The sequence below is a fragment of the Podarcis vaucheri genome, assembly GCF_965113315.1.
Source record: "Podarcis vaucheri genome assembly, chromosome: 16".
In the NCBI taxonomy this organism is placed as follows: domain Eukaryota; kingdom Metazoa; phylum Chordata; class Lepidosauria; order Squamata; family Lacertidae; genus Podarcis; species Podarcis vaucheri.
The window spans coordinates 39,012,635-39,036,135 of NC_138754.1; the positions used below are offsets into that span (position 1 = coordinate 39,012,635).

Consider the following 23,501-nt stretch of genomic DNA (forward strand, 5'->3'; position numbering starts at 1 on the left):
TAGTAATTTTTTATCTCATATTAACAGCCCTAACCCTCGTACCTACGGGACCGCCTCTCCTGGTATGCCCCACAGAGAAACCTACGGTCTGCAAATAATAACATCCTCAAGGTCCCAGGCCTCAGAGAGGTTAGGCTGGCCTCAACTAGAGCCAGGGCCTTCTCGGCTGCGGCTCCAAACTGGTGGAATGCTCTGTCACAAGAGACTAGGGCCCTGCAGGACCTGACATCTTTCCGCAGGGCCTGCAAGACAGAGCTGTTCCACCAGGCCTTTGGTCAGGGCGCAGCCTGACTCCCTCCTCTGGCAACCTGCACAGAATTTTGCTTAATTGGTTGCCTTCAATTTGATTTAATTAATTTTTATAATGAAATATTTTTAGATTGTGTAACTATTTTACTGTTTGATTATTTGATTGTTGTTAGCCGCCCTGAGCCCGGCTTCGGCTGGGGAGGGCGGGATATAAATAAAATTTATTATTTATTATTATTATTGTACATCTCTTCGTAAGACAATGTTAACCTCCCCACTTTTAATTTCAGTTGCTTTAAGTGAGTATTTCATGTTCTGCATTTCATTCTTACTTTTAGGTGGGACACCTAGAAGTTCATATGGCATTCTAAACTTGAGTGCCTGTTTAATTATACTATTATATGACAATACTTGCTGCTTTATCTTCAATCCCTTTCAGGATAGCTCATGAAACTGAGCTTGCCTCACACATTGCAGGAGGTCCTGCTGAGTTTTTGTTCTAATGAGCACCAGTTAAATATTACCTGGAGATTTGGACAATGCCTCATCTAGTCAGCTAGTCAGAACATCAAGATCTCATTTACTTAGAGCTAACAAGAGACCATACCTTCTTCAGAATCTTGTTCCTCTTCCTTTCCACTTGTTTCTGCTTCAACCTCTTCTTCATCATCGTCTTCGTCATCATCATCTTCTTCCTCCCCTTCCTCTTCATTGAGGTCTTCCTCCTGTTCCTTGAGAGAGAAGGCATTTTAAAAGTGCAACAAACTCTCGGTTTTTTGCAGGTGTGGAGCATGTTGACCGAGGGCTTATATTATTACATAAGAAAGTGGTCCAGTGCCATTGTGGCACATCTGGTATAATGTCTAGATAAAAAGATAGGCTGGTGGACTCAGGACATGCAATATGACACTTCTTTATAGAATGGAAGACACATTTAAAGTTTTTTAAAGGGGGGAAATAAGCTACAGAAATATTTCAAAACTCAGAAAAGCAACACATATGAACATATCTAATCAATTGTAGCTACACAAAGGGATATCCCAAACAGGGCTGGATTAACCATTAAGTGAAATAGGTACATGCTTAGGGCATCAAGGGAAGGGGGCACCACAGGCATTTTCCACTGCCAGATTTTTAACATTAATGGTCACAAACTGCTCTGCTGAGCATCAGTTTTCTCAACTGAAGTGTATTAAAAATCCCAACTGGATGCCTTATCTTTACTAAGTATGGAAGCAGATGTGTTGCATAAGATTAGTTTTTAGGATCTGATCAAAGACTTTGACATTAGTAAAAGCAGGAGAAAATGTTTCAAATATAAAGTGAAAGTATACAAAAATAAACATTCTTTTCCATCTTAATGCAGGTTTTGTTCCATTCTGAAAAATAAAATTTTATTTTACCGTTTATTATTATTTATATTTTGAATTAGATATGTGTGGGGGCACCAGAAACTTTTAAGTGCTTAGGGCCTCTAAAGGTCTTGACTCAGCCCTGATTCCAAGCAATATCTAGAATGTAAGCAAGGAAGAAAGAAAACTTTGTGGCTAAGGGGGAACAGCCTGCCACAAAACTCATCTTCCCCTTTGACTTAGCAACTTAGCCCCAATGGGGCTACCTTTGAAGGTGACCTGGAAACTACGACTAATCCAGAATGTGGCAGCTAGACTGGTGACTGGGAGCGGCTGCCGAAACCACATAAAAGACCTACATTGGCTCCCAGTACGTTTCTGAGCACAATTCAAAGTGTTGGTGCTGACCTTTAAAACCCTAAACAGCCTTGGTCCAGTATATCTGAAGGAGTGTCTCCACCTCCATCGTTCTGCCCGGACACTGAGATCCAGCTCCGAGGGCCTTCTGGCGGTTCCCTCACTGCGAGAAGCCAAGTTACAGGGAACCAGGCAGAGGGCCTTCTCGGTAGTGGCGCCCACCCTGTGGAACACCCTCCCACCAGATGTCAAAGAAAAGAACAACTACCAGACCTTTAGAAGACATCTGAAGGCAGCCCTGCTTAGGGAAGCTTTTAATGTTTGATGCATTACTGTATTTTAATATTTTTTTGGAAGCTGCCCAGAGTGGCTGGAGAAGCCCAGCCAGATGGATGGGGTATAAATAATAAATTATTATTATTATTATTATTATTATTACTACTACTACTACTACAAGAGGGAGGTGCTGACTTTCACTCACACATACACAGCCAAGAGAAAAAAGCCCAGGTTGGTTGTGGGACCTACCTTGTCAGAAACGGATTTCATCACCCCTTCCCCTTCCTCCTGCTCGGCCTCCTTTTCTGAAGACGATTCCTCCTCCTTGCCTGAATCCTCCTCTTCTCCTTCACTGTCTAGTTCCAGTGGCCTTCCGGGTCTCCTCCTGAGCCCGACCACTTCGCCATCTTTCTTGGAGAGGTCAGAGGCTGCATCCGGCAGGTCTCGATCTCGTTCTGATTCTGGGAGTGTGGAAATGCATGAAAAAGTTGAAGAAGCAGCCAGCCATGACATTCGCAAAGTGACAAAAATGGATTCCTGCCTTAGAAAACTGAAAGTAGGTGGGTTTTTAAAAAGTGTTTTCTTTTGCTTGCTCATTTGTTAAATAAATAGATTTTAAGAAGAAAGAAAATGCAGCTAAGGAAATGTGCTCGATACTTGTGTCACCTTGAAAATATGTTACGTGTTAGGAGAAACTACATACTTGGCGTTATTCTATCTCCCATGTATATAACACACCAGAGAAGTGGGAGTCATTATGATGGGCCCTGGGTTTAGGTGGGAAAGGAGCAGCTGAATGCCACGTTGTACCCCACATCCGAGTTCTCTCTCTAGAAGAAAGAAGGCAACCATGGAAGGAGGCTTTGCTATCACTGCAGCAGTGTCCTCAAGTCTAGCATTTTGGCTTTTCCTTAGGAGTCTTAGGGGCCGGTTAAATCTCGTGAAGGTTAGTTATAGGAGGATAAAGGGACTCACTCCAAAGGCTTCACAGAAAAGGTGGCTTTTGAGGGATGGATCTGAAGGAAGAGGATGCCTGTGGCGGATGGAAACATTTGGTTCTTCTGTGCACATGGGATCTGCATCTCTGGACATGCACCCTATGCAAGGATTTATTTTTCAAGGCACCATTTCTGACACATTAAGAAATAGGGAAGAAATCTCCATCCCTCAGTAGCTGAATGTTTGGGAACCTCAGAGCTTTTAATCCAATATATTCAATATGATGAAATGTTTTCAGTGCATTAGTGGCACGATCCAGTCCATGCTAAAAATTAACCACTGATTACATTTAGGGGCAAGTAAGCCTGTGCTCATTGCTGCCACCAAGATCCATGGGACTGCAAAGCTGAACTTGGCCGGTTGCACCCTGTGAGTTTAGGAAAAAGAGGTTGAGAGTGGGCCTTGCTTGTTAGCTGCAATCTGGCTTCCTTAAATCTTTCAAGAAGATGGTATGCAATCTAGGAAGAGTTAAGTACACCAAAACTTTATCCCGGTCAATAGGGTTTAAATGCACAGCAAAGGAAGGAACTCCCAGTTTCTCTTCCTAGTTAGGTTACTGAACTCCAGTCAGGCTATGTCCTTCCAAAGCTGGCAAGAAATTGGTGCTTGAATACTGAACAACTGTGGGTGCTCAGAAAAAAAAGAAAACAAAAACAAAAAACTGTGGGTGCTCAGATTAATGAAGTGCACTATGTCAAGATGACTACTACTTAATTAATTATATTAGTCATATCATTATTATAGTAGTCATATAATTAATTATATGACTAATTAATTTATTATTATTATTAGCCTTCTCCAAGGAGCTCTGGGAGGGCAAAGCATTTAATGACAATTAACAAGAACTGTGTGGGGTGTGTGTCTTTCATTTCATACTGAAATAGCATTAAACCAGTTATAACACTGAACAGCTTGTTCTTTCCATGACACAAAAATATTTTTACCGTGATTTTAGACATTACTTAATGGAACAGTGCCCATCTTAACTGCAACACTGAACACGGAGTCTTATCTGTGTTACAGATTGGTCCCACATATGACATTAAATTGCAAAAAATAGGACAAAGAGAATTTGGAACTCTTAGTTTTGTATAGAGTGTCCAGATTGAGAGACAAATCACCAGCGTGAAGATTAGAGGATTCAGCAGTGTGAAACCCTTACTGTGTTTTGGAGGAAAATATGGCTTCACAAACCTTCATCTTCATCATCTACCGAAGTAGAGGGACGGATTCTCTTCTGGTCTCCAGCTGAGGCAGCTTCAGGTGGCTCCTTTCTCTTCACCTGCAGAAAGGACAGAATTAACCAATTTTGGGAGATGTACTGTATTTTTCGCCCCACAGGGCGCACCTAGTTTTTTTTTTGGGGGGGGAATAAAGGAAAAAAAAATATTTCCCCTCAGGCGCGGGGCTGGAGCTTCCCCCGACCCCAGCCCCCAGAACAGGTAGCTCTCCACAAGTCGTGGGAGCCCAGCGCGAAGTCGCGCCGGGCTCCCTTGGCTTGCGGATAGCTGCGCGAAGCTCGAAGCCTGGGGCGCACTGAGCTCAATGCACCCCAGGCTTTGGGATGCAGGCAGCTCTCCACAAGCCATGGGAGCCCAGCGCGAAGTCGCGCTGGGCTCCCACGGCTTGCGGAGAGCTGCGTGAAGCCTGGGGCGCGCTCCGTTTTGCGCCCCGGGTTTCGGGATTCAGGCTGCTATCTGCAAGCCTCGGGAGCCCGGCGGGAGCCCCTCTCGCTCTCCAGGCTTCAGCGAAAGCCTGCATTCGCCCCATAGGACGCACACACATTACCCCTTCATTTTTGGAGGGGAAAAGGTGCGTCCTATAGGGCGAAAAATACAGTACTTGTTTTTAGATTTACAAGTGCTCCCCACTTCACAGCATACAAGAACCTTACTCCCAAAAAATGACTACATGGGAGTGCCAATGTTTGCTTTCCTTTTTTGTTTGTGAACACATTTTTACTTCAGTTTGTAATTTAAAAGGCAACAGAACAATTAGACCAGTGTGAACATCAATATTGAAATTGTGTGAACATCAAAATTGCCATTGAATCCAGTTCAAACATCTAAATACACAGAAGTGCAAACATGTGAATTAGGAAAGTTGGAATAAGACAGAAACCTTAAAGTCTTATCACCTCTTTTATTCAATCTGTTAAAGGATTTCTCATAAAGGTGATGTTCTTCCTTACAGATCTCCAACCACTTTCCATGTTTGCATGCTTTCTCTAAACAACACTCTCCCCCCTAACTTTCCCCCATCCTTCAAGTCTTCCAGTGTGCTCTCTAAAACTCACATGGGGATAGAGGCAAATGCACCATCATAAATCAGCCAGTAATAGCATTGGTGGTGGTGTGAAGAGCCAATACTGGGTTATTAATTATTTCTGTAAGGTTAGAGAGCTAAAAGTACAGGCAGTTTATTGGGCAAAAAGTGTGCAACAGCTGAGACATTAAAACTGTGACTCAATTTTAACATTATTTACAGTACTATAGGAAAGCAGGGTTCATATTATGAATAACTAGATATTGAAGGCTGCTCTTACCTTGAAAGATGGCAACCGGATGGCCCCGCGTAACCCAATGCCCAAGCCAATCCCCTCGTAACCCAGACCTTCTCCTTTGTTCCAGTTCTCCAGAAGACAAGATGTGATGCGGTCCTTTGGTTTTGGCTTCTCCTCATCTTTATGTTCTCCAGATTTTACTGGAGTAAGTGATGCCTATGCAAGACAAGCAGGATTAAAAAAGAGGACACTAACACACTGGTGCAGACACTAAAAATTGGGTGCTTGAACAAAGCAGCAGCATCTACTCATACGAAAGCTCAAATTTCCCTGAACAAGTACAGACTTAAGGTGCTCAAATCCATCAATAGCACTTATGGAACATCCCTGCTTGACTTCCATTGGAAAAGTTCAGCCTGAACAAATTCTAGGGAGGAGGCAAATGTCAAAAACATCAGAAGGATGTGCCTACTTTCCCTACTGCAGAGAGTCTATCGATTAAACTGCAAACTCTCCACCTTGCCTGGCAGAAAACAACCTTAATTTGGCATGATCCTTTTGTGGTGCAAAAACCATGTAGTTTTTCTCATGTAGGCTGTAGTCTAATATCCACATTGGGTTTTAGGAATTTGTGAAGGTCAGGCAGTGCTAAGTACACTTTTGCCATTTGTAAAGACGTGGACATACTCTAAGCCAGGCACAGGCAAACTCGGCCCTCCAGATGTTTTTGGGACTACAGCTCCCATCATCCCTAGCTAACAGGACCAGTGGGAATTGTAGTCTCAAAACATCTGGAGGGCCGAGTTTACCTATGCCTGCTCTAAGCCATGTCTGAAGTCACACAGAAATCACATACAAACATACACAGAGAGCTGCCTCAAATGAAGTCATGCATCTAGCTCCATACTGCCTACTCCAAACACAGCTGACTCTCTAGTCTAAGGTTTCAGATAAAAGACTTTCACACCCTTACACTAGAGATCCCTTTAAAACAACAACAATAGCCTTGAGCGATAAGGAATCAGACCTGTGCTCTTATACATGCATGCATGCACTAAGCTTTGGTTCCTCCTATATAGTGCATGCATCTATCTATAAGAAAATATTTGTGAACTCTGAAGTTATTATTACTGCCTTGCCATACACCTGTCATGTTACTTGTTTTATGTATATCCAAGCCTGAACTAGGGGGAACACAGAAAGATGCAAAGAGGCAGGTGGTGCAAACTGTCTGTCATTGAAAAGCCATTGGAAAAGAGGGGTGAGATTTGATGGTTACCTTTGCCAGACGCTCTTTCTTGTCCCACCAGTCATCAAATGCCCTGAAGGCCACCACCTCTACCATCTTCCGGTTTAAATCCCTCTTCATTATTGCTTTAAGTTCCTTCACAATCACCAAGAGGACACCATCCACAGTGGCCTTATGCGGATCTTCCTTCTTGGGCTGGTAACCCGGAGGAGGAACCGAGGGGTCAAACTTGGGCAAAGGGGGCCACTGCTGTCCACGGTTGATAGCTGCTCCCATGGAAAAGTGCCGGTAGGGAGGAAGGTTGACAAACTGCATCCGGTTCCCCATGAACGGGGGGTATTGGTAAGTGTTCTGCCCTTGCATCAAGCGGCTCAGCATTTGGGTTTGCATTTGAAAAGACATGGACATGCCTCCCCATTGGTTGCCCAAGACACTGATCATATCTACTTGCATGAGGGGAAACATCCCAGGATGGAAGGGAGGAAGTGGAGGCAGGATATGAGGGGGTGGAACCCCAGGAGGCGCTGGGAGGGGGGGAGGCGGGACGGTGACTGCGGGGTGAGTTGGGGGAGGCGGGGGAGGCAGAGGTGGAGGAGGGGGCATTGGGAAGACTGGCTGGGGTGGGGGTGGGGGAGGCAGGGGAGGAAAACCATGGGGAGGCATAGGAATTGAGGGAGCCATCACAGCTGAGTTGCCAACAGAAGTATTCACCACAATGTTTTTGGCACATTCTGTGCTTGGAGATTGGTTCATTTCATCATCGGAGATCTCCATGTCTTCCCCTGAAGACTGATGACACTGTGAGGAAAAGAAACATATTCTGCTTAGTCTAGGATTACAGTCCCATTGGCAAGACAAGTAAATAAAAATTGGAGAGGGGGAGTAACTTTGTCTCCTCAAGTCATGTGCATCCAAGACGACTTAGTACTTTCTTGGGAGACAGTCAGTTCAGCAAAACATGTAAAATCACATCCTATGAGGTGCTCAAACTGTCAGGGCTATTTGTATATTAAAACCTGAAGAACTTTACCACAAGGCCATCTTAATAGTAACTATTTGGACGCCTCCCCCTAACAATGAACATCCCCAATTCGAAATGAAACACTAAAAGCAATCCAGAAATCTAATCTGGTTTTCATCAAGTATCCGCTGATCAATTTACTACCACCAGAGGGCAGTTGCTTCCAAAAAGCAAAGTTTACAGAAAGAAATGTGCTCTTTGCCAGCCTGTGGCTAAATGAAAAAGAACATGGATTTAAATCAGCAAAAGGCAGCATATAATCACAAGAAACTCTCCTGTAACCCTGACCTATTCTTGATTCAGCATAGGAACAACTCAGGAGTCGTAGGAAAGTGAGAGAATATAAAACTGAATATGGAAAGAAGCCACACAGAGCTGTCAATGGAAGTTTCATCTTGGATGGAGAAGTCCCAAGATTTTGCCCAATTTTGCCCAAGGCTACCTAACAAGTTCAGGTTAAGAGATGCTCTCACTCAACTTCAGTTTGTCCCCCGCAAAAATGGAGAAACCACCCTTTGCTGTTTCTTGCAGCTAAGTAGTCTATCACAGGCATGGCCAAACTTGGCCCTCCAGATGTTTTTGTGACTACAACTCCCATCCTCTCTAGCTAACAGGACCAGTGGGCAGGGATGATGGGAATTGTAGCCCCAAAAGATCTGGAGGGCCAAGTTTGGCCATGCCTGGTCTATCATGTCAGAGCAAAGTGCAATGAAGTTGGCATGTCAGCTTGAAGATTAAAATGATAAAATAGCAGTAAGAGAGGAGAAAAGGCACATTTGCAAAAAAAAGGTGGGTTGCGCGTGTTTGTGGCTCAGTTCAACAAGCCCTTTAGTGAACATGCTGCAAACACTACTAGAATGGGCCTGTCCCTGGAGCAAGAACACGGCGCACAGAGCCCCACTGCCTCTCTTCCTTTTCATGGCACCCCCTCCTCCTTGGCTTACTTTCTGCCACCAATTTAGCAGCAACAGTCTCTCTCACACATTTCAACCGGTGAGTTCCTCTGCTTCCACCCTCCCTGCCTTGCTCTAGCAAGAGAGGAGGTGGAAAGTCTCTTGAGTGAACAGAAAACGGCAGGGCCACCAGTCATGGCTCTCAGTGCCAGGAGAGAGTGGGATGGTAGGACCCAAACCAACAGCTTCAAGTTACAGGAAAGGAGATCCCAACTCAACACCAGGAAGAACTTTGATAGGAAGAGCTCATCAACAGGAACAGGCTCTCTCGGGAGGTGGTGGACTCTCCTTCCTCGGAGTTTTTAAGCAGAGGTTGGATGGTCACCTGTCATAGATGCTTCAACAGAGATTCCTGAATTCCAGCGGGTTGGGCTAAATGACTGTCAGCATCCCTTCCAACTCTACGATTCTGTGAATACAGGGCCTGGAGCAATCATCCCTACTTGCCCCCTCCAGGGATGGCCCTGGGTGGGAAAAAAGGCTCCGTTCATCTCTGCTGGAAAGTGGAACTTGAGGATAACTTGAATATAGGAAAAGAAAAAGCCTGGATAACATGCTCTGATACACAGAATGTGGGTCAATAAACAGGCAAAAGGCACATCTTCCTGACTTATTTTACTTATGCTATACTCTAGATTGGTTCATCTTTGCCTCTCTCTCTCCCTTACAAAAAGTTGTGTCTTTTTTTGGCAAGATCATAATGTACCAGTGAAGCCCAGTGCAAAACTGCTGGCCTCGGTCTATGAGAATGCAACCCTTCCCATATAACGCATGGCAGCCAAAGTCCACCCCAGCTCTGTGGGCAGCTCAGAGTACCTTGGGGCATGGAAAGTGCACAGGAAATATTTTAACCAATATTTAAATATATGGGCATATTTGCCATTTGTATTCTGAAATAGGAAATAGGAATCACAGATGGGTTGAAGGCAAGTTGGGTGAATTAAAAGCTACCACCAAAACCTTATGAACTTTATGCAGAGGCAAAATTGCAAAAGCCCCTTGTGCCTCCAACAGCTTCACGGCTGGAAACTGACCTGCATGCATGGAGGGGACAAATTTTGCAATCCAAAATTTATTTTAAGCAATACATTAGAAATATGATGGGGAAATGGGAAAGGAAGTAGGAGTGGGGAAATATACCAAAAATCAAAAGAAAGCCAGCTGGAAGGAGGAGGCTGTCAATTAAGCAGAGTTCAAGTAAAATAAAATTCAGAAGGATAAAAAGCTTGTTCAAGACAAGAGAAATCATGGAGAGTAAGAAAGAACAAATGCAGAAAGCAGGGTGTAGCCAGGGAGGAAGAAAAACAGGGTCTAGGCAGAGAGCGAATGTAGAAGTAAAATGCTATGGCTTAGCTTTTAAAAATTGTTTTAACTGAAGATTAAACTTTCAGTTCATCAAGTCCTTTTAATGGATGTTATATTCAATGTGAGACACTAATGTTAATGACAGCATGAGGTTAGGGGGAGAAGAGAGGTGGGGAAGAGAGAAGGGGGGATAGTAAATTTTTCATTATTTTACAGAGTGTATGTGCCTAGTTTTGCCCCTGCAGAAAGGCCCCTGTAGTAGAGCATAACAGAGTGCTGGACTAGGACCTGGGAGACCAGGGTTCAGAGCCCCACTCAGCCATAACTCACTGGGTGGCCTCTGGCCAGTCCCTGCCTCTCATCCTAACTTAGCCCACAGGATTGTTGTGGGGATTAAAAGAGGAGGGGGAGAACCATGTGCACCACATTGAGCTCCTTGGGGAAAAGGTGGCTATAAATGCAATCCATCAATCCTGGCCCACAGCCATCCAGTGAGCTTCAGTACAAGGTGGGAGGCCAGAATGCAGGCCTCCCTCAAAGTCCAACAAGTCTCTCTGCAACTTCTCCAAGCTGATGCCTTCCAGTTACACCACAGCTCCCACCATCCCTGCCCACTGGGCCACGCTGCCTGAGCCTCATGAGAGTTGTAGTCCCAAACATGTGGAGGGTGCCAGGTTGGGGAAGCCTGCATTACATTATCCAGATATCAAATATATTTTGGCATAGTACCTATTGGTGAATTATGGTGCTGGAGGAGACTCTTGAGAGTCCCATGGACTGCACTGCAAGAAGATCAAACCTCTCCATTCTGAAGGAAATCAGCCCTGAGTGCTCACTGGAAGGACAAATCCTGAAGCTGAGGCTCCAATACTTTGGTCACCTCATGAGAAGAAGAGAAGACTCCCTGGAAAAGACCCTGATGTTGGGAAAGATGGAGGGCACAAGGAGAAGGGGACGACAGAGGATGAGATGGTGGGACAGTGTTCTCGAAGCTACCAGCATAAGTTTGACCAAACTGCGGGAGGCAGTGGAAGACAGGAGTGCCTGGCGTGCTCTGGTCCAGGGGGTCACAAAGAGTCGGACACAACTAAACAACAACCACCACCAATTGGAACCATGCAGCAAGAAAACAAAGAAGACCAGCAGCTCCTTCCAGAGTAGATGTTGCATCGAATATCTGCTGTTTATTCTCCAAGAAGCAGCCAGACAGTGTGTCCTCTCCGTCTAGGGTTGTTTTCACCAGGGCTCTGAAGCACACCGGCCCTCTTGAGCCAAAGCACACGGTTTGCAACTGCCACCTGCCATCTACCTACAGGGCTGGGCTGCTGCTGCTGCTGCACCCCAATCCAAATGCTTGTTAAAATACAATACTACACCTTGCTGGAAGGAAAGAAAACTGAACAACAAAAGGCCTCGTTTACAGTGCTTTATTAAACTCTCACGAGAGGAAATTTAAACTGAGCTTTCCAGACGCAGAGGGGTGGAGGGAGATATTCCCCTGAAAACTGCAACACAGTCCCAAGACTACTGGCTTGTAAAGAAATGCCACCGTGCTGGTGTTTGTGCCGCACAATGTGGCAGGCTCAGGTGCAGCTTCCTAATTAGTTATCGCCTCTTACCAAGAGAAATTGGTAAGAGGGGCAAGTGAGAAAATGGGGCCGGTGGGGCGGGGAGCAGGGAGAGAATCAGTTGATCACAGTGGGGAACTTGCAGAGAGAGCAAAGCCACTCACCTCTCTCAAAAGAGGGAATTTCCAAGGGATGCAAAATGCCCCTTGTTCGTAAACAACAACTTTGTTTTGCACCAGAGGCTCAAGCAAGAGGCAGACTTTTAAGACTCTGGTTTGTGGTCCATGCCCTTCTTACACCTGTTGTTCTGGAGAGGAGATATCCACACTCCTGGGGATGACAAAGCCCTTCTTGAGGGATAAAGAGGAGGGAGGTGCTCTAATTTTGGCCATGGGCCATCCTCCTTTGCTCTAACGTAACAGAATTAACTGGCACCTTGACAATGCTACGTGGATACCCAGGGACTGCACATAAAGACCAGAGAGCACGAATGGGGCATTCAGAGCAGCTAACCAAAGGAAATGCAAAAGCACCAGAATTGCCTTGCTGGGGCAGACCTTGTTTAACAAAGATGGCTCTGTCACATTCCTCGCCCCCCCCTTCAAGGGAAGGAAGGCAACCCCCCCCCAGCTGCTTGTTTCTCAGCAACTGGTCTTCAGAGGTACTCAGCACCTCTGTCGGATTTTGCTCTTCCTCAAATCCGTTTTTGATTTTTAAAAACTTTCTTGGGGTTGCAACATTTCTTTTTAAGAAAGTGAGACAAAGCATACACCGACCCTCCCATTGCTTCTGAAGGGGATCCAACAGGCTCCAAGTCAAAAGGGCAGAATTTTAAAATGAGCCATCTCATTTGCAGAACAACTTCCACCAGACATAGGCTTGCCATTCATCAGGAAAATTCCCGACATGTTCTGGTTTTCAGGTGTAAAAATGGGGGGGGGGGGAGGAATGTGGCAAAATGTCATGGAAAACCTGGGTGTATGGCAACGAACAATTCTGGTGGTTTTCTTGAAAAAGCTCAGCAACTTTGCGGGTGTCAGCAGACAGCATTTCATTAAGTTCTGGAAAAGGATAGCAAGAAGACCAGCAATGAAGGCTTGCACATTTGCAAGATGATTTGCGACTCAGATTGTGAAGTCTGCAACACCGTGATAACAAGACACTTAGGATGAACCCCCTTCAGACGAAGAAGTATCTCAAATTCTCAACCACAATAGCCTCTCAGCATTGCTGCTCTATTGAGCCACAAGAGCTTGGCAATAATTGCGCTTCTCTGCAAAAAACTGCCATGCCATTAACATAGGATGGGGCAAGGCAATATTTAGCATTTAGTAGTGGAGCCTTGGTAATATTTGCCCCCACTAAAAAAATCCCCACCACAATGATAATAATAATAACTATTCCTTCATTGTTGCTACATTTTAAGCCATGGGTACTCAAGTGAAAAGAACACTCCGCTTCAAATAATCTGGTTTCTCTGCAGATCGTAAAGAAGAACACTGCGCTTAGCCATAAAACCAGTTTCCTCTTACTAGGTTTGCAAAAAATCCAAACAGACTTTAGGTTTGGAACCTACCGTATTTTTTGCACCATAACACTCACTTTTTTCCTCCTAGAAAGTAAGGGGAAATGTCTGTGCGTGTTATGGAGGGAATGCCTACGGGTGGCATGCCTACGGATTTTCCTCCTCTAAAAACTACGTGCGTGTTATGGTCGGGTGCGTGTTATAGAGCGAAAAATACGGTATTTTGCGTTACAAGGCACAGACTCAGAATGGTGTCATAATAAAAACAAGTATGCTCCTAAACATGTACAGAGTGTGGTTCTCTCACTACCACATTGTAGCCCATCATGCACCAGATATAAGGATGTCAAGGTCAGAGGATGCAGTTTCCAATGAGGTGTGAGCCACGGTGGTGTCAGACCTTCTCTTGTTAGAAACTGAGCCCCCACACCCAGCAAAATAAGATTCCTTGACACATCTACATGGAAGCAAGTTTTATTGATTTCAGTGGAACTTGTACTCCAGGGGTGACCTTGAGATCACATTCAAAAGCTCTGCTATCTGAATTCATAATAATCTGGGCTGAAATAGGATGGTCAATGTGTTTGTGACAAATTACATTTCTCAGCATATGCTTAATATTATTTATAAAATGAATACATACATCCAAAACAACTAATTTAACCAAATGAACAAAAAAATCTCAGCAAGAACAATTCCAGGGATCACTACCCTCAAGCTTACTTAGAATAAAATTTCTTAGAAAAGGCAGAAATGAAATGTAGCCAACACTGCTGCTTTCTAAGAAGGTACAGTAAGAAGACTTTGTGTAATATGCAAACTTTGAAAGCCTCAAAGTCTAATCTGGCACCTGAGAGCGAAAGAGGTACTCTTGCCTACAACCACAACTGGTTTTCTACACTTTCTACAGTTAATATGATAGAAGAGAGCCATCCTCCTGTCTGCTTCATTGCTGAGCAAGTTCTTCCCACTTTCCAATCCTGTAGAAGCAATGAACAAGCACTGCATGATCAAACCTACAGGGAGACTGTTTTCAGATAGATGTAGACTAAAATCCCATACACAGTTAAAATGAGAGCAAGTTCCACTGCATTCAATTGGTCATACTTCTGAGTAGACATGTCTAGGATTTTGCTCCTGATTCTAAGTCCCAGGTAGAGATCTATCATTTAATAGCCAAAAGCTGCATAATGTCTCACATGGATTTTTATCAGTGTGGCATGCAATTTTTCAAATTTAGGAAAGTGCATAAGAAATTAGATGAAAAAGGAAATGCATTTGGCTATGCAAATCTCTCAATCTCACATGGCCTCTTACAATGGGTGAACAGCTCTAACCTGTCTAATGGGAGATCCACTGAGGATGAAGCTGAACATGACTCTAAATTGTAGCAGAGGAGTGAAGGATCAGCGTGTTGCAATTACAGTGGTGCCTCGCAAGACGAAAAGAATCCGTTCTGTGATTCTCTTCGTCTAGCGGTTTTTTCGTCTTGCGAAGCAAGCCCATTGATGGATTAGCGGATTAGCGCTATTAGCGGCTTCTAGCGGCTTATCTGCTGACCGGATCAGCTGATAAGCGGCTTAGCGGCTTAGAAAAAGGGGGGGGGAACCAGCAGGAACTCGCAAGACATTGTCGTCTTGCGAAGCAAGTCCATAGGAAATTCGTTTTGCGAAGCACCTCCAAAATGGAAAACTCTTTCGTCTAGCGAGTTTTCCGTCTTGCGAGGCATTCGTCTTGCGGAGCACCACTGTAGTATTGTGGCAGATGTAGCCTTGGAAGGCCGGGTTCAAATCAATCTTCACAAATTAATTGGACATCCTTGGCCAACGGGACAGAGGCACACCTCACACGAGGGACCCATTTCAGGGCTCAGAGTGGCCCCCAGCTGGAAAGAAAGCCTGTGGATTAGGTCTTGACCATTCCGGCTGACCTTGCAGTTATTTTGGCCATCTTTACCTTACCACACTGATGAATTACTTGCTGCCTGAGAGTAATCCACCAGGGACTGTGGGCAAGCAGTGTCCAGGGTGAGATCCAGAAGTGGGTACAGCCAGAGCCTGCAGGGCAGTGGTCCATTTATTGCAAAATAGCAGCTGAATCATTTAATTTTATGACAATACCTCCTTACTGAATCCTAAGGTGTTACAGGCTGCTACATTTTAAGCCAGGGAGAGGAATATTTGACCCCACCCTTGATGTTGCTGGACTACAGCCACTGGCCATGCTGCATGGGGCTGAAGGAGGACCACAGATTGTTCTAAGCAATAGTCAGAGGGAACACAGAACTAATAAAGATAACTGTACGGTCTGGGTGCATTCGTATGGGAAGCGCTTGTCCTTAAGGTATTGGAGCCTGAAGCTGCATAAAGCTCAAACTTGGAGCAAAGCCTGGAAACCCAATGGTAACCAATCCAGTCTAGCCAGCATTAGTGTTATAGGCTCAAGCTGTCTTGCCCAAGTGAGCAAACAGGCTACTGAATTCTGCACCAGTTGCAGTTTCTGAACAGTCTCAACCTAGAGGTTACCAGAGCATAGACAATAGAAGCTGGACAATCCCCCTTCAGAGAGAACCACAGCTGGACCACCAGCCAAAACTGATGAAAGGCACTCCGAGCCACAGAGGCCTCCAGGGACTGTCATGAATCCAAAAATACCCCAAATGTGCACATCTGTTCCTTCATGAGAAGTGCAACCCCATCCAGAACAGGGAAGCATCCACTAATAGTGCCTCAAGTCTTATCTGGATTAAGCTTCAGTTTATTGGCATACTGATGACTCCAAATCTACAGAAGATCCCGACCAGTTTTATGCTGATGTTAAATACTGTGGAGCATAAAAGTGAAACCCTACAACGATGTCTCCACAAGGCTGAACAACATCCTTCCATCAACTTTCATGGTCACTCCAGAAGGACACCCTGGTATCGAAAGGAGTCAAGAGATCAAGGAGAACAGGGTCACACTCCCCATCTCTCTCCTAATCACCAAATTCTTGCATGTTCTTGCCTTGCTTCTTCTTGCTAATAGAATGGACGTAAGACAACCCACTGCCTGAAGCCAATCCTGTAAAATTTTCACTGGGGGAGGGGTGGGCAAGAATCCCACTGTGGAAATTAAGTTTGTATGAGAAGGGCACTTCAAAAAGCACACATGAAGCTTTAATAGATAAAGATAGTCTATGCAGAAAGAGGAATCTATTACCAAAGAACTGAAACAACCGATTTCAGAGCAGAATTGCAGCAGCTGTTAAACAGCATGTAATGACACAACACTAAACAACAGGAGGCAAAGAGAGAATATCACATGCATTTGGAACTGAAAAGGGATAACAGGGAGGCAGAACACAGAGGGAGCTTCATCCAATATAGCTACACCAATTCCTTCCAATAATAGATGCAACTTAATGGGGAGCACTTCCAAGTACATCAAAATGTGTGAAGCAAGTTCACTGGCTGCTTGGCAGACTTTTCCCCATAGACTGTGGCAACGTCCATCCACACAAATATATGGCAACAATAATTTTAAGCAAAGTGAGAGATATAAGTGGATGAAAGAATGCATATGAACCTGCAAATTGAATTAGTATGTTTGAAAGGAAGAGCAGGAATAAAAATGGTGATATAGAATTCAACCTGATTTGTTAACTGCTACAGAACCAGGAATTGTATTTAACCAGTAAGGCAGGAGGGCACCTGTACTGAATGTGTACAACAGTTACGATGCTGATAGAAAAAAGTGGACCTTACAACAAAATGTTGCAGTCCCATATGTCCCTGCTCCACTAAGCCAGCCATGCCCTCCAACAAGATACGCCATTCCATTCTCTCTGTTTTCTTGCCACAACAAACTGTTCTGAGGCCACCGAGCAGGCTCAGCCCTAACTTTTAGGGTCCATCCCCCGCAAAAAAATCTGTTGTATTTCTGCATATCTGCCGACTCCTCATTCTTGTGTGTGACTAGTGCTATTTTGGCTACATAAGTAACGGCACCCACAGCCTGAATATAAATAGAGGGCATTACTGCATACAACAGAGGTCTGCTATTCTTTATATCAATCGTTATAATACCAATCATTTTGTATTATTTTTATTTATTTGAACTCTGTTTTTCCAAAACTATTATATATTCCTTGATTGTTAAAAAAAACCATTGTTTTAAAAAAGAATAAAATAAAAACTGTACAAACAGTTAAAAACAGCTATCTGAAACATTCAAATAATAATTAAAATCCATTATAAGCAACTCCAACAAAAAGTACATTGGCTCCTGCAGACAAGAGGTGGGGCTATGGAGCAAGTAGCATCCATGGGTGGGAAAACTCTGGCAGTTCACAGCTAAAGAAACCAACAGGAGCTCAAACGGCTTTGACATTGACTGATCCAGGAGGTGGTGTACTGAACTCTCACCATGCTGCCTGCCACTTGGTTTAGACCAAAAGGGCTCCCACACTTTGGGGCATTTGTCTCTGGTGTACTGAACCAGGGAGACAGGACCACACCAGACCAGCATAAGGGCTGGCCACCCATAGCCTATCATATTAATTTCCTAATTCCTTGCAAAAATAATCATCACTGCCAAAATTCAAAGCAAGGTAATATTCCAGGAGAGCTTCTGAAGTACAGATCTCATGCAGTTCACAGAGCAACTGGTACCAAGCACTACCATGTAAAAACAGATAAACAAGGAAGGAGTCACCTCTGATGGAATCATGACTTTTTTAAAGGGTCATACCCACTTTTATGAACAGATCATGCCACATACTTTAGCCAGCTTCCTTTCTGGAGGCAACAAGAACTGGGCAATTCTTTGGGCAAACCAAACTGTGTTGGAGCAGGTCCTCCAGGACAGCACATGGGGAAACCTGAGGATATTGAGCCCCTGCCATAAGGGAGCCTAGAATAACCTCCTATGTAATGGGTCACCATTTTAAACAGAATCAGTAAGCTGTAATAGTGCAGAATGGATCATTTATTGTCCAGCCTAGCATTTTAGGGTTATTTAGTTAATCATTCCTTTCAGAATGGTTATTTCTCCTAATGTGCATATTCAAGATGGCTTAACACAGCCTAGTTCTATCTCAATATGTGACCACATAGCTCTACATAAAAAGGACAGAGACAATGGACTCCACAAGTGGCAATTTTAACACATTTGCCATTGTGAATGGATTTTCTAACACAGAATTAAACATGCTCCCACTTTCATGCATTCCCACTTTTCCTTCCTTTGTTGTTGGTTCATTTTCCTACATGCTGGGTCACTGGGCTTCCTTAAGTACAGATGCTCCCTCTCTTAACCTTAGTTACCACAGCATCCATTTGAACAAAAGATACTTGTGGCCTGATCCAGTGCATGTTTATTCAGCGTCAAGTCTCAAAGAGTTTGACTGAACTTACTGCCAGATAAGTATGTACTGGACTGGAGCCTCCAGTGATGCTATTTCAGGGATCAATAACAGGAATTTTGAGATGCATCCAAAGAAAGGATCATAAAGAAAGTCCACTACGTTGTCTACTTCCAGAGGTGAATGTAGAGCCTCTTTGCCTTCTTGGGAGCCAGGTTAGAATCCAACTCTTAAAAAAATTAACCAGGTGGTCAGTTGTGGGAAAGCCCCTTGACTTCGAGCACAACAGTCTGCTTAACTGCTGTAACAATCAGGGCCAGCCCAGGGCATTTTGACACCTGAAGCGAACCACAAGATCGTACCCCGCTCCCCACCAGGGAAGAAGGGGTGATTGAAAATCTACATCAAGAAGAAGGGGGGGAATAAACATCTGCATTGGGATATGGTGCCCCTGTGGATTCTGCTGCCTGAGGCTGCCACCTCACCTTGCCTTATGGAAACAATACATAGCTTATGGAAAATGTGTGTGCGTGTGTGATTGGTGTGGAATAGGCCATTGGCCCTAGATATGGTAAGTATATATTCTGATCACCTATTGGCAGCAAATCTCATTGAGTGGCCCAAAGAATGACACCCTCTCTGCCTGTCAGACAGAGCAACCTCAGCCTCTTGTTGCAAGGATAAACGAAATTAATAATAGAATGCAGGCACTGAGAAGAAAACCTGGTGACTTTGATTTATCTTCCCACCCTTCGCTCCAGGGAGGTCTTGGAGGCAGCACACAGGAAGGTGCCTTACACCAAATCACACAACTGATCCATTTTGCTTAATATTGCCCAAACCATCAGGCAAGGGACATTCCCAGTCCGATCTGCAGATACCAGGGATTGAACCTGGGACCTTCTGCGTGCACAGCAAATGCCTGGCCATTGGGCTGCAGCCCCTCCCCATTCAGAATATGCCTATGAATGCCAGTTGTTGGGGGAACATGAGCAGAAGAGTTCCTATCTGGCTGGCCACTGTGAACTGGGATGCACGACTAGAAGGGTCATTGGCCCAATCCGGATGCAGGATGCTTCTTGTGGCAATGTTCCTGTTCAGAAACAAAGCTCTGAAAAGGCATGGGATGGGTCATACACAGGAAAGAGAATTACAGTACCCCACCCTGGGGTTGCTATGCAATGAAGAGTGGGGATATAACTTCAACAAGACAATAAAAATTGCATCCCAATGCTGTTACTTCGTTTTAGAATAACATATCCTAGACGTCACAGCCAACACACTCACAGCTACAGAAACTGCTATCCACAGAAAAACTGCAGCATACATTTCCTCTTTTATGTGAATTATGAAGAAGACAATGAAGATTGTGGAATCTCCTTTTAAAAAACAGGAGAAATAAATCTCCTTTTGGATAGAAAGGTGGAGACTGAACGTGCCTACCCTCTTTCCGAGACATCCTCTATCCCTGCTTCCCTCTTGCTGAGGAATTCTCTGAAAGCCTGGCTATGAACAACAGCCTCACAATAGGCTGAAACATGAGCCTCTGCTTTCCCAGCCTCTTCATAGGCTAAAGCCTGGCACTCCTCTCCATCTCATTTGCAAGCTGGAAAAGCAACAGCTCACATTTCTACAGGGGTAATACATCATTATTTCAGATTCAGTCCCACCAGAAAGGGGAGGGGAGATGACAACAACAAAAAGCAAACTATTAAGCTGGAATCTGCAATCACTTAAAAAGGGAGAGCTCACTAACTATTTTTATTTCACTTTTTATATGATTTTGCATTCTTGTGTTACATAGACAGCATCATTTTCAAGACAAACCTCATTACAAGCTGGCAAATTTGGAACTATACTTGACAATCTGATAACAAAGTTCAAGAAAACACTATGAGTGCTGTACTCATTCTATGTGCCTATTTTATAGTTTTGTTTGTCATCTTTTAATTTTTATCTGTTATAATTGTTCTCAGTTTTATACACACTTTAAAATGAATTTTTAAAAAGACCAATTGTTTATATTTAATTATGGAGCAGGAAAGGTCATAAGCCCCTGTAGAATGGCTGAGCGACTCAAGGAGAAGGCACAAACAGCAACATGTTTGAAAAGATACTGCAGTGAGGAAGAGTGCATTTCATGAGATCCAACTCTGAAGCAGATGCACAACTGAATCCTATGCATGACAGCTTGGAAGGAAACTACTTTACTATCTCACAAGGTTAGCAAATAACAGACAATACAGTGGTGCCTCGCAAGACGAAATTAATCCGTTCCGCGAGTCTCTTCATCTAGCGGTTTTTTCGTCTTGCGAAGCAACCCTATTAGCAGCTTAGCGGATTAGCGCTATTAGTGGTTTAGCGGCTATTAAAGGCTTAGCGGATTAGCGGCTAAAAGGCTATTAGCGGCTTAGCGGCTTAGAAAAAGGGGGAAAGTAAAAAAAAATCGCAAGACTCGCAAGACGTTTTCGTCTTGCGAAGCAAGCCCATAGGGAAAATCGTCTTGCGAAGCAGCTCAAAAACGGAAAACCCTTTCGTCTAGCGGGTTTTCCGTCTTGCGAGGCATTCGTCTTGCGGGGCACCACTGTATTACAACTCCAGGGAGCCTAAAAACATTTACAACTTGACAGACCAAATGCTTGTTGAAACAAGGTGGTGGCTTCCAAGTGACAATAGCACAACCTGGCTAAAAATTGTTTCCCATGGGAGGTTTAACAGCAGCATGGAAAAGAGACTGCACTGCAGCAGGTCCCTTCTTGTCCCAGCAGTCAACCCAGCTGATGTGGAGAGGGAATTTTCACACAAGGCCTCAGATCATGCACCACATCTTCTCTGGAATACTCCTAACCAATTCCAATACAAAGGAATCACATCCATGTAGGGCTAAGTCTCCCATCTTACAAATTAAGCACATCTTGGTTTATAAGTTAAACACTTTATAGCACATGGATGTTCCCCACAAATGCATACAGGCAACTCCTGGCCACTGTGCACTGTGCATGCAGGACATGCAGAAGTCTGCCCAGCCCCTGCGCAGCGTGGAAAACGGCACACGCGTGCCGATCGTACACAAGTGGGTCAGAGCCTGTACACATACTACACACAATTCTTGGGCTGAGAATTGGAGCTTGCACCTGTTTAAAATCAGCAATGCAATTATTCTCAAATGCAAAGCTCTTCACACCGCTTACATATATGTAAAGCTTATCTGAACCACTTACCTCTTCCATTTTTTCTGGAGTCGGACTATCGTTATCAGGCAACATTTCTTTAGGTTCAGAGGACTCCGTTTTGGAAGTCCTACTCAGCTGGTCAAGGGGAGTCAGGCTAGCATCAGGCATTCCTTTCGAATTCTGTGAGAGAGAAGTTATTCCAAGAATTGGCTCCTCATCGTCAGAATCCGGCAATGGTGTTGGACTAATGTCCTCCAAGCCTGTGCTGGAAGGACGCGAGGAAGGGGTTTGTGCTCTGTAGTTGGGCTGAGAGTTGGAACCAAATGTTGCAATTGGAGAAAGCTGGGAGGAGGAGGAGGAGATGGGGCTACCTTCCATTCTAATCTCATTGTCCGAGTCATGCTCATTGAGAAAATATAGCTTTGTTCTCTGCTCTTTTAAGAGCATCTCAATTCTTGAGTCCAAACTGTTGTGCTGAATTTCAGATTCTGTGGTTGGGGTGCCTGGGGTCTCGCTCCTTTCTGGAGTCTGTGTGAAGGGTACCACAGGTGGTTCATTGAGACTGTTGGGCTCAGGTGGGGCTGGGGGCTCCTCAGGTTTGTCCTTCACAGGAACAAAGTCAACAGTGGCAGCGGCGCTACTTTCAACTGCCATCTCCGTTGGTGTTGGTGGCGGCCGACGGTACTCAGCATCCCTAGAAGTTTGGGGAAATTGCGGCTCTTCAGGCTGGGGAAACGTTGTGGGTGCCTGGTAGGGGGAGAAAGCGGACTTGAAAGTCGTAGAACCTGTGTGGCTCAAAGGAGGAGTGTGGGAAAATTGCACAGCCTCTTGAGGGTGGGATTTGAATGCACTGAACTGATGTTCTGACCCTCGGAAAACACCAGCTGAATTATGAACATAATGGTGGCCTGGGCGTCTGTTATAAGCATCTGTAAATTTTGTTTCATGTCTTCTGGGTTTATACCCAGAGTCCTGACTAAAGTGGTACGCAGGTGTTGTCTGACGACTAGAGTACGCAGAATCTTGGGAAAATGGAGTCCCCAGGCGTGGGGTAAGAGGGGTTCCTTGGGACTGAGGAGTGAATTGGCTGTAAGAGTTTGGGGTATCTTGCCGACAACTGGAAAAGGCGGTATCATGGGAAAATGGGGTACCACTGTTTGGGGTAGCTGATGATCCCACAGAAGAAGCACTGTTGTCTTTTAATTGTTTCAGAGTTTCAGCCAGCTGCAAAAAAGGAAAACAGAAAAATATGCATACATTTCCGAAGTGTCATTGGAAACATTAAGACTTGAGCAGAGGGCCTAGCTATGTACACATTCAAGGAACACTTAAGGAGCCACTTGACAAGCATACATATAAGCACTGCTGCTGCAAGATGATCAAGAGTAGCAGGCATCAGTACTAGCCCTACACTGAACAAAGGTTCCTGAAACCATCCTTTCATCTAATCTACCAGTTGTTGTTTTCTAACCTCTAGTGCATGTTTGTGTGGGGTGGGGTGGGGTTAATGAAATGTACCAACTATAAGAGAATTTGGCTGAGTTGTAAAAAAAACAAAAACAAACCCAGAATCTTTGAACAAAAACATACCGGGGCAGCTGGAATTTTTCCAGCTATTGATTTTT

General features: G+C 44.5%; 1 protein-coding gene and 1 long non-coding RNA gene across 7 annotated transcripts in view; both read right to left on the reverse strand.

Annotated features, from left to right (window-relative positions):
- Positions 1-23,501, reverse strand: part of LOC309521564 — a 141,383-nt gene that overhangs the window by 45,616 nt on the left and 72,266 nt on the right. The window lies entirely within an intron of this gene.
- The window catches only part of SETD1B (SET domain containing 1B, histone lysine methyltransferase), a 64,382-nt gene that overhangs the window by 13,712 nt on the left and 27,169 nt on the right, over positions 1-23,501 (reverse strand). For all 6 annotated transcript variants that reach the window (XM_082204069.1, XM_082204065.1, XM_082204064.1 and 3 more), the window contains 6 exons: positions 21,925-23,100; positions 7,019-7,786; positions 5,782-5,955; positions 4,431-4,518; positions 2,487-2,698; positions 857-980 (listed from right to left, as the gene is read on the reverse strand). In XM_082204069.1, coding sequence (XP_082060195.1) covers positions 857-980; positions 2,487-2,698; positions 4,431-4,518; positions 5,782-5,955; positions 7,019-7,786; positions 21,925-23,100 — 2,542 coding nt within the window. The remainder of the gene's footprint in view (positions 1-856; positions 981-2,486; positions 2,699-4,430; positions 4,519-5,781; positions 5,956-7,018; positions 7,787-21,924; positions 23,101-23,501) is intronic.